The following is a 12,150-nucleotide window of genomic DNA, read 5'->3' as shown; positions in this document are numbered from 1 at the left end:
TCTGCTCTGGCATTTGGGTTGGGAGATAGTTCAATAAACGCCGAATATGCCAACAAACTTGATGTGATCTATGCTGTTGTCGCGCTCTCTTTTATCGGTTGGGATTTCTAAAATTGTTAAAAAAATACAAGCCTGTCCATAACTAATTATGAAATAGTTAAAATTTTCACCATTAATTTTCCAATTAATGGTTATAATCTCACACCTAGCCAAATTCTACTCCGTACACAGAAGAACAGAATAATAAGTTTGTCCTGTTCCAAACATAATTGATTTTATATTTATTAATTTGACATTTAAATAGGTGGCACAAACATCGCCTAAAATTTTAAACTTAAAAGAAAAATTGAAAATATATAAAGATCAAAAGGAGCAAAAAGAAGTCGAGACTTCTTGCCATACAGACGAAATATATGTTTATAGCAGATTTATACAAGGCCTAAGTTCAAGAAAAATGTTCCAAAAAGTATTTTTAAACTTTAAAAACTGCCACGAATAGCTATAACCACCAGAATAGGATAAATAGTGATTCAAGTCAATCCGAGAAACCACCAATATCATGGAATAATACAATATTAACTTAAGAATAAAAACAAATTGATGCGAAAAATGCATGAAAGGAAAACCATAAAATAGCTTCAGAAAAGAGAAAAGTTTTTTTCATCTCAAATAAACTAGACTGCAAAACGGCCAATCAATATCCTCAATACAACTCCATTATCTACCCTCATATATGACCAGAAGTAGATCCAAGTAAGTCTTCAAACACATAACACGTAAACAAATAATAATGGATAAGTACAATCTATAAAATATCTATCTACTTTCGATAAGTAAACAACTTATTAATCGTGATGAGCCATTTAATTATTGGCCAACCAAGTTAAAAATTATCAGAAAGAAACTCTCACATTATATTTCTGCACATCATGATCTGAAATTTAAAGGTGGGCTTATGAGATCAATTCATGGTGCTTGCTCATCAACTTCTTGTTTGTCAAGTTTCTGCACAGAAACACCAAAATTTAGGTAAAGTCATAAACATACTGCTCAAGGAAATTTGCCAGTAATATCACAGTATAATAACAAATCCATAAATTAATCCAACACATAGTCATTAAGGCTACACATTCAGCAGCATTTGAAAAATACGCATCCAAATAATCGCAGACTTGACACGAGATTCACTATCATTACAAATGCATTGCAGAGAAACTTAACAGATCATTTAATTTTAATAGGTAACAATGATTGTGGGAGCGTTTTTAAGAATTTATAAAAAAAACTTACTAAAATATTAAAATAGCTTTTAATTGCTCGAACACAATCATTGATTCGTAGGCATAAAACAAAGAGCATTAAACATAGGCACAATCCAGAAAACGTAGATTGATTGAAGCGAAAAAAATGATATAGCGAAGAACAAAGAAAATGAAGAGAGAGAAAAGGAAATACGGATTGATTATTGTGCCAAGCAAGGCCTCTGTAAACATTGACGGAGAAGGTTGCAGTGAGGTAAATAGTGGCGCATCCGAGAGTGGCTGTGAATGCCTTGAAAGCATAATCCCCGATTTTACCTGCTATTCCCATTCTAACTCAACCTCGCTAGGGTTCTGCACTTGCCCTCTTTTTATGCTTTTATTCTATTTGTATAGTTTTTTTATTTCTTGTAGGTTTGTTCTCTGTCTTAAAATTTTATAATGATATTAATAGTAAAAACATAATATATATATATATATATATATATTAAATTGAAGTAATAATATGTATATAAATATAACAATATATAATTTATTTTTAAAAAATATTACTCTTAGACAAATCAAGAAATTAATACATAATTCATAATTAATTAGTTTATGATTTATATTTTCTATTAATTAATTGAGTTATCCCATGAAACCATGACATTCCAATTTAATTCAATGATACAAATGATTATATTATTTATGCAAGAGAAGGAATCAAATTATAATAGTGTTACATTGTTTAATAATTTTTATTAAACAATTTAATTTTAAAACTAACCGTTAGATTAAAAATTTTAATCACATAAATTATATTTACAAAATTTTAGATCAATGGAAAAGTATTTAATATTTGATTTATAAATATAAAAATTAATATACTACATTTTTGAAATATATGAAAATAATGACTCTTTAATTACATATTTATAGTTGTTTCATTTAGACAAAATCTAACACAAATAATAAGACAATATATAATTATAGTTTAACAATAAAATTATATATTATATTAAATTATTATCAATATAAAAGTAAATATAACTTATATTAGTATAATTTAATCTCTCTTTTTATATATATATTATAATTTTCATGAATTAAGTATATCGCTCATATATTTTGTTATGCTCTTACATTGAAATTACATAAGATTATAGAAATTTTGACATACATTTGGTATCACTGAGTGACAGGTTTTTTCCTTTTATTAAATATTTTCTCTTCTCTTACCTATAAAATAATTATTTTTATAATTTATTGAAAAGTAAATACTTTATTTTTGATTTAATAATTTATTTTAGTTTACGTATTTTTCTTAGATTATATATATAATTGCTGAAAGAAGAAGTATTGGTTAATCGAGGAAATGGACAGTAATTACAAACTAAATTGACAACCAAATTGTCACTATACCTAAATCTTTTTTTAGGGAGACGCTGGTAAAACGTTCGAGACTTCCAGCCTTTGATTTCTCTTTTAAGTATAAAATTCTTCATTCATATAATTGAAAATTAGAACGCACACAGAAAAGGGCAGACACAACCGAGTCACCGACTGCGTGATTGATTGAGCGTTAAACAGCACTTAACTTTTTTTTACTAACGAATCATAGATCGATAGAAGTGAACGTACCTAAATTGTTGCTAGAAGCTTAACTAACGAGGTCAGCCAATAAGGAATGATCAAAACAAGTTGACAGAGGTTTTGATTTGAATAATAAGTTGGTACTTGTGTGTCGTGCTCTTATTTTAATCAGATCCCTTTTTTCCTACACTTTCTAGCACATAAAAAATAAAATGAGATAAATCAACGTCTAGGGAGAAGATATCGAATAACATATCAAATTAATACATACAATTATGAATACCGATAAATTACATTTCTAAAATTATAAAAATATCATCATTCCCTAAATTTACCAAATAACTTATTTTAGCGTCTAAAATTATAAGAATAAGAACTAAAAGAACAATTTTGTAACTTTAAGAACTAAATCCATTGGTATTTGCAATTTCAAGATTACTCCAATTCTTCTATACAAGAATATATGTGCAAGAGTCTACAAATTTACACAAGTTACTTCGGGTCTTTTTTATTTTTCCTCACCAGTGTCGTTATCACTTTACTTACATAAACATAGGAAAACAGGATTCAAACCCTCTGAAATATCACCCCAACATAAGCTAATAATTTAGACCCCATTATCTGCCTTTTGTTGATTCTATGGTTATGAGCAACAGGTCAGCAAAGCCAGCCTGATTGTGCAATATTTTAAAGCAAAATAGGCAAGCAAAGAAAGAAGGAAAAAAAAAAAAAGGACGCCTACTATCGAAAGGAAAAATAATGAAAAAGCAAGCATCATTGACGCGCGAATATAAATATATAATCAGCAAAATTTGTATTGCAAACAGGACCCCAGAAAAGGGTAGCAACAGCATATATAATTTATGTTTCTCTAGAATATAATGTTAGCAATTTCTAAGCTAAGGATGAAAGAAAAGTAGATATATAGTAATAATATATTATTAACACATTCCACAGCTCTACCAAAGTAAAGCATCCTTAAAACGCCACCTCCTGAATCAATAGCGCATTGGACTGTGCCTTGAGTACTCTTCTCATACTACCCACTCATCATAGCAATAGACCCTACTGCCACCATTTCTTCTCAGACAACGATATAAGCTGCAAACCAAATTGAAGAAACATGTCAGCTTCGTACCTTAGTTTTTTAGTTTTTTATAACAAACATCTTCTACTATCAGGCAAATCTTGTGGTGCCATTTAAAGCTTAAACATGTGCAATGCACAGTTCAAATATATATTTATATTTGCTATTCCGCTTATTCACCAATTCTTGTTTTAGAAGTTAGATGAACTTAATTCAAGGTCATCGAGAAGCTCACTTTCACAGGCAAGAATATGATATGAAACTTCACTAGAAGAATGATTAACACATACAATAACATAATCTAGCTGACATTGGACATATTTTTAATAAAAGCAAAAATTGCATTACAAAAGTTCAGATATCTAATACAGATTTAAATATTGTTTTAATCAGAATTGTATTTAACTTCCAGGGAAGAAACAATCTTATATTGCTGGAAGAAACAAGGAGAAAACCACAAAATAAAACCATATAGCCGCAAGCAGGGAGAGTAAAGCTCATATCAGGCCACCAGTTTTGCTTTGCACACACACATACACGTCTATCACTCTATCATAGGGGAGTATAATGAAGAGCCAGGTGCCTACGTTATTTTGGAAGAGGAGAAAGGGGGGGGGGGGGGGAATGCAATATTAAGTATAGTGAAAATTTCAAGTACACTGTATAGAATCTCTGACTTCTTTACTATGAAGAAGGTTAGTGCATCTGGAGTTCCATGCTTTACATAAAACTAAGATGAAGAGATAGCCAGAATGATAGATTGAACCCAAATCATTGCTAGCATTTAACCAATGCTAGCAACTTAAAGCAAAATGGTGGGCATAGGCTTTTTTTTATAAACAAAGAAATTATTAAGAAAAGAAAGATATAAATGCTAGAGGATAAGAAATCCTCAAAAACTAAACAGAGAATGAAAGGGTAAAAAAACACTAAGAACAAATACATGAAACACAGCACACCAATCTATCCATAGATCTACCAAAGACAATTCCTAAAAGACCAATAGCAGAACACCAAAAGAAGCCTAGTGACCTACTCAATCCAAAATGAACTCAAGAGGCAACACTACAGTGAACTAGTCTTGCATTTCTTTCCAGCCATATACGCTAAACAGCTGCAAATAGAGAACAGTGCCAAAACCTTTTAGCATGTCCAAAATATCTAAAATTGATACAAGAACTTCTGCAGATCCTTGGGGCAAGCCCAATCTTACACTAACAAAGAATGAAGAGCAAGGTGCCAAGATTGGTTTAAGGAAGATAATACAACATCGTCTGAAAAATTCAAGTCAGTATATTCATGATTCTAGCAAATATATGACTACTTTCTATGAAAAAAAAAACAGAATAACCGGTGCTCCATTTGAAATACATTTAGTGAAAAAAACAATCAAAGAACAGCCAAAATCATAGAATCAAGCAAAAGCAGCAGTCAATCAATGTTACAATCTGACACAAAACTAAGGAAAGAGGATATTTAAGATCCACAAATCAAGAAACAATCAGTGAAACTCAAATTGCATTTGACAAAATACAATTCTGAGCCAAGAGAAACACATAGCTACACTAAGCTAAGAGAGATTGAAGTCTATGGATAAGTATCATTTGACATGGGTCAAATTTCGAACCAAAAATTGTGAAGCTTACTGAATGAAAACTTGTGTTTTTGACAGTCTAATAATAGCTAGAGCAGAATAAGTGCACCATATATACCTGATGGGTAAGTACACCACTGGCAGTTAATTGTTATCTTATTCTAGAGTCAAGAAACACTAGGGGTGTTCATAAAAGGCTTGCATGAATAGACATACAAGACATGAATAGATTGCAAAATCAGTAAGTGGCATTCGTAGAAACAAATGCAATTAGAGGAAACTTCACCAGAATAAACAATCATAGTGCAAGAAAACTGGATTTGGATTTCCATAAAGAGAAATTTTTTTTCAAAAACCAGAACCATAGCTGTCAATCCTGGATAGTGGTAAAAGAGCTGGATGTCTGCTATAGTGTAAGATTATGGATATATAAATTCTCAAAAATTATAGACATATTCACCCTTAAAATCATAGTCTAGATTCTAGGTACAATGAGCATCATTCTAAGGTGTAATTGACAAGTCATTAACAACAAAAGTCAAGAAATATAATATAAAAATAAATCAATTAAAGCACCGAATCCTAAATAAGCATAGGCCTCTGAATCTTAAATATATTGAACTTTCAAATAGATATACCTTAATTGGAAACATCATCTCCAAGATGATGCCATGGCTGAGAAGAGCAATGAAGTCAAAAGAAAAGGAAGATGATGTCATGACATTAATGGAAAACATGGGCCATGAAGTGTGAATGAATAGGGGAATGAAATCATGGGGTGTAAAAAAAAGGGCTGAAAAGTGTTACGTACACAGCACAGCAAAAAAGAAAGGAAAAATAAAGAACCAAGGATGGCTTGAAGAGCACCGGCCTGTGAAAAAAGAGAGGAGGGAGTTGCTGCAAAGAGCAAAGAATGCCAGTGGGTTGCTGAAAAAAGGCCATGGATAGAAGAATTGCAGTGGTGAAAAGGGGTATGGTTGGATGGTTTTTGAAACTGAAACCAAATGGAGAGGCAAACGATTTTGGTTAAACAAGAAGTTTTCCAACCTTAAAACCTTTCTGACCATATCAAAAATCATAAAAAAATTTCCAAAAAAAAAGGGTGCACCATGCTCCCTTGATTTGGAGATTAAGAAACAGTGAGCCACATTGGCCACTCCAAGAAAATAAGGCGTGATAAGTACAAAATCACAATGAAGCCAGGCAACATGCCGCAATGGCATAATAGCTACCAAAATGCCTCTGTTAACTACCCTAACAGCCTGACCATAACCCTGAAGTTATGAAAGATTCTTTGAATGAGATTTTTCTACAGCAAGATTCGAGTGATTCACTCACCATAATATTAAACATTTTCCAATTATACATACAAGTATACAACCATGATTCACTCTTCCCCATATGTCGTAAGAAGAGTCTTTACTTGGGTATTGGAAAGCCACAATAATCATGAGAAATGAGATGAGCAGCTGGTGAAAGGGAGAATGGAAAGGATTTGAGGAATAACTAGGGACTTCAATAAGAACTTGAATAGAATTACGATCATCAAGTCAAGGATTTTCTTTACCAATTGTAGGAGTATGATTAGAGTCTTGTAAATCTCTTCCATCTAAATGAAAAAAGAATTAAAATTAAGAAATGATTTATATTTGGTGCAGCTCAAAAATAGGAGAAGAGATACTTCCAAAAGTGGTTTTTTTCTCAACTTGCAATGATAAAACACAAACAGAAATTAATACAATGATTTATTTTTCTTGAAATATCAATATCAACTGATATTAACTAGTTTATCTTTTAAAAGAGCATTAATGTTAATCCTTTCAGAAGATTCAGTAGCTTACATTATAAATATGTGTATTCAAACTTTCCTACATAGATAATATGGAAGAATGATGATGGGTATTACATACCTGCTTAAATCAATGTTAATCTCTGTAGTAAGTATAATAGTGAAAAAACTAACTCTATTTTGATAATGACTATTAACCTCGTGATGGAATTTATTATTTTCCATCTCCCAGTGTAAAGCATGTCAATAAAAAGTTCTTACAGCTATGTAGTTATAATAAACCAGTTAAAGCAAGCTCCACGGGAAAAGAACCAAATGCATTAAAAAGTACAAGGTGTTGCAATCACAAAGTTTGTACATGAATGGACAGGCAAACAGGTTGCATACCCAAAAACAGTGAAAGTTGGAAAAAAACATTCATATATTTATCACCAACCTGACGAGCAACCTGTGCCAGTCGCCGGCTGTCCCGTGATGATTCAGTCATTGTGCAAGACTTCTGAGGCTCCACATGACCATCTTGCTTCTCTCCAAACTTTTTCTTTGAACTGCTACTATCTTGAGAGCAATCAACATCATCACTGCTAACAGGCTCCTTCTTACGCTTTCTCCGGAATGTGTACTTAAACTTATCACTTACAGATCGGCTAAAAACCTTCTCATCTAAGTCAGATACTTTGGGATCCATTTTATCCAGTGACCGATTAGATGCCTCAACATCTTTACTAGCCGGAACCTCTAAACTTTCAGTGGACAAACTCTCTTGTCTGGTCAAATCTGATTTATCCAAAGGTTCCTTATCATCTTTAATTTTGTTCCAAGCACTGCAAGCTTTAAGAAATACTTCCCCATTTTCAGTATTGCTGTGAGATCCTGATTGCTCATTTGTTGCAGTTGTGTCTGTGGGTACATCAGCAAAAGAAGACATTGGATCCTTCTGAGCTTCATTTTCATATGCCATAGAAGAACTCACCCTTGAGGGGTCATCTTTATCCATTACAAGTGGAGAATCTTCCACACAAGACAGATATGATTCTTTATTTGTTTCCTGAACCAGGTTATAATGTAATCTACATTTAGTAGCCTTCCTTATCCTACATCTTCTCTTTTTTCTATGAACTGGAACTTTGACAAGGTCAGTGTCTGCTTTCACCACTTTAAGTTCATCCAGTTTCTCCTTTTCACAAACAATATCAGCTTTGGCATTAGCTGTTACAGCCATCACTTTACCTTCTTCGTGTACACTTACTAAAGCTTCATCCTGTACATTATCTAAATTTCCTGAAACAGTCATATTTCCATCAAAAAGACTCCTTTCAAATGCGCGTATTCTCTGAGTGCATCCATTTCTGTAGAGCTCAGGCTCTTTCCTCCTAATGACTATGGATGCAAAATCTGGGTTATGAATGTAGCAGTTGTTTGTAGGATCATGTGACACACAGAACTGTCTGCTATCATTTGTTCCAGTTACAGTTGGATTCCTAGAGTCAGATATAGAGACAGATTCAAACTGTAAACCAGAAGCAGAATATACAGATCCATCATAATGATCAAGTCTGTTTTCCTGCATTATGTTTTGCTGAGCTGCAACTTCACTCTCCATGTTTTGTGCAACTGGGGGATGCATTTGGTGTTTTGTCACATTCTCCAGCTCAGCCTGGGTTTCTCTCAACTCTGCCCTTAGGTCTCTAACTATTTCCTCAGCTTCCTGTAGCTGGGCTTCAAGCTCCTCAATCTTCTTCTGCTGATTCAATGATGTCAGCTCCGCTTCGCTGACCTGTAAAATTGACATTAATCAGAAAAAAAACAGCAGATAAGAGACAAGACAGAAATGATTTAACTCGGAGGACTTCATTGCTTGGATTCAGTTATAGAAGTTGCAAGGATGGCATGTTAAATTACTGTTGTGAGAGTATGTGGGGTGTGCTATAATTTTGGCTAGCTCTCAATGTTGAAACGTAATTGCATTTGCTACACGACAGTCAAATTTGGGCTTAAAAATGAAACAAGAATACAATATATATGTCTTTATATGATTCCCCTGCTACGGTACAAGTGTAGCATGCAAAAATATACAAACATGAAAAAGTATCTAGCTAATATATCATGCCTACATCCACGGTCAAGTCAGTGACATCCAAAAAAGTTATATAAAAATAACAGTCAATCCTTATTATTCCAAGTAAGAACTTTCTCAGCATGACGTTGCATTTCAAAGATGAAAATACAGTAATTGTTAATGATGGAAAAATCATAAGATAACAACAGTGCAATGATTCTGAAGAACTCTTTGACCATGGAAATTTAAAACATGTAACATTGATGATATAAATGGAATCACAAACACAAATTAAATTTAAAAAACACTTCGATTCAAGCATAACTATTACAAAGGTAATCCACATTTAAGCTATTGCAAGGTATTTCAACAACTTCACAAAGCAATTATCCATTTTCATTAAAAAGAGTCTTTTTTCCTCTCATCCATTTGATCGGAATTTTTACTTTGAAGCCTATAAAAACGATGCAATAAATTAAACAACAATCCAAACTAGCCCAGAGAAAAGAGAAGCAGGAAACCAACAAGAAACTTGCTCAATCGAGTAAGTAAACACACGAAACCAACATCACAATTCACAAAGCATAAGTAGGGTAAACCCAGGCCAAGACTCCGAATCAAAAACTCCCCAATTCAAAAAACCCAAAGCTTGAAACAGAAAAAGAACGAATTTTTAAGAAAAGAAAAAGAACCCATTTGGAGGGGAGTGATTGTAAGACCTTAGAATCGAACATTTGTTTGAGTCTGAGAAGCATCCGAAGCGCCTCTTCTTTAGTAGAAACAAGTTCCTGCTGAAAGCGCGTGGCTTTCCTCTCCGACACCATGATACGCGCCGCGGCCTCCTTCGCCGTGTTCAGAATGATATCGGCGTACGCCTTCTTCAACGCCGTCAATTTCTGATCAAAACGCAAAACAGCAAATCAAAACGCAAAACACTAAACCCATCACAAATCACAAACAACCACCGCCATTCCTCCTAAACCCAAAAAAAAATAAAAAAAATAACGGAATAAAACTTCCTGGTACAAAACAGAAAAGCAAAACCCGCGGTTGGCGGCGGGAGGAGCAGTTAAAAAGAAAAGAACGGAACGGTTTACCTCGGAATCCTCCATTGTTGTCTAATGCATCAGAAAGTGGGTGTTGGGTGCTTCGTTTGAGACCAACAACAACAGAAAGAAGTTAAAGAGGGGGAATGATGGGATGGGAGTTTATTTCTGTTTTTCTTCGTCTTCTCACAGTAGTAGCTGTGTGTGTCTGTTAGGAACTCGATGCCTAATTACCAGATTGCCCTCCGCGTAATAACATTTACCACGTCGCAATCACAAACCGTAACACCGGCGTGGGCCCCATTTTTCTCTTCTCTCGTTTATATTTCTACTCCATCTCACATTATGCACCCCCCTTAAACGCCCACGTTTTGTTCTGGAAAGAAAGATAATACTGACTAAATAATCTTCCTTTTTTTTCAATTTTAAAACATAATTTAAAGTTTAAACACACATTTTATATTGACTTGTCAATTTGTTGTTAGTTGGCTAATTATATTCTAAATATTTTCTGGGGATTATCTAATAAATATTTCAACAAATGAAAATTAGGTATTGTCTTTCTAACACAGGTTTAGGCACCAAACCTATGATCTCAAATTGTCGAGCCTAATTACCTTGGAATTGGTATTAAACGTGCTGTGGCATTAATCCCAACTCAACGAGCATTTCATAATCTTGGGAGTTTTAGTACGAAAAATAAATATATGAATTTTGACAAAGTTACGTAATTTGTTATTAATTTATTATTTAATTGAAAAACTAACAAACCGTCGAAACCACGAATAATGTTTATTTTACAGTTTTTTTACATTTTCTTTTCATTCTATTTATCATTTTTCTTTTGTCTCACAATTTCCACAACCCTCGAGAAAATCATACGCAGCACTCACTATACACGGATAATGTCCCTCCATCTTCGAGTATACATATTGTTGTTCATTCTAGTTACTTTACTTTCTCGTCCAACTTATAGTGTTATTAAAGTTATGAATTTATATTTATTTTAATACTATTAATTATAGTTTTTGCATTTTATCTATGTTCATAATTTTTTTAATATATTTTTTAAAAATACCCATGATTTCGCTTCCCGTCAACTCTGCCCCAGAAAAGAACGAAGACAACTCAGGTTAGAGTTGAATCATGTCTTTCAAATTCAACTCAAGGTGTGTGAGTGTGTATCTACGTGTGTACGCATCGTTCCTTCAAATTACTTCACTCTCTAGTATCATTTTCACCCTTCTTCTTGTCAAATCTGCTGCATGAAAAAAGAAAAACTATTCACAGTAGGGTTTGACCCAGCATGTTGAATCTCGACTCAGTATGTGAGTATGTGTCAAATAAAAATGTTATTTTTTATTTAAGAGTTGGGAAATGATTTTTAATGATTAGAATAAATTTCATTTACTTTCAAATAAAAAAAAGTTTTCTCATTATGAGTGTATTATATGAGATATACGATTAAATTATTAATTATTAAAATTTATTGTGATTTGTCAATATTAAAATAAATTTATGATTGTAAAATATAAATTTGTCCATTTTACTATTGTATGAAAATGTTTGTTTCAATAGATACAATTCCCTGCATGTATATATGATATACATCAAATAAAGAAACAAATTTTTAAGTGAGAGTAACACCCACATATATGTGTATGCAATATGTCAAATAAAAGAAACAATTTTTTTAAGTAAGAATAATACTCACTTATTATTTTTTTTCCTTTTTTGTTTG

General features: G+C 32.8%; 1 protein-coding gene across 1 annotated transcript; it reads right to left on the bottom strand.

Annotated features, from left to right (window-relative positions):
• Positions 1 to 3,616: 3,616 nt before the first annotated feature.
• On the bottom strand, positions 3,617 to 10,595 carry LOC113847364. Its single transcript, XM_027476421.1, has 4 exons — positions 10,461 to 10,595; positions 10,083 to 10,259; positions 7,741 to 9,081; positions 3,617 to 3,935 (listed from the first exon to the last, which is right to left on the bottom strand). Exons 1-4 carry the CDS (start codon positions 10,473 to 10,475, stop codon positions 3,900 to 3,902), a joined length of 1,569 nt encoding a protein of 522 aa, XP_027332222.1. The 5' UTR covers positions 10,476 to 10,595; the 3' UTR covers positions 3,617 to 3,899.
• Positions 10,596 to 12,150: the final 1,555 nt, after the last annotated feature.

This window comes from Abrus precatorius, unplaced genomic scaffold (genome assembly GCF_003935025.1).
Source record: "Abrus precatorius isolate BTA unplaced genomic scaffold, Abrus_2018 Scaffold8, whole genome shotgun sequence".
Taxonomy (NCBI): Eukaryota; Viridiplantae; Streptophyta; class Magnoliopsida; order Fabales; family Fabaceae; genus Abrus; species Abrus precatorius.
Note: the sequence above shows the minus strand (reverse complement) of the source record. Positions and strands in the feature narration are given on the sequence as shown.

Excerpts from the sequence above, each read along its gene's own strand:
- LOC113847364 (XM_027476421.1), bottom strand. Across the intron at positions 9,082-10,082 it reads AACAAATGTTCGATTCTAAG|GTCAGCGAAGCGGAGCTGAC; the intron begins GTCTTACAATCA and ends TCAATTTTACAG. Across the intron at positions 3,936-7,740 it reads TGGCACAGGTTGCTCGTCAG|CTTATATCGTTGTCTGAGAA; the intron begins GTTGGTGATAAA and ends TTTGGTTTGCAG.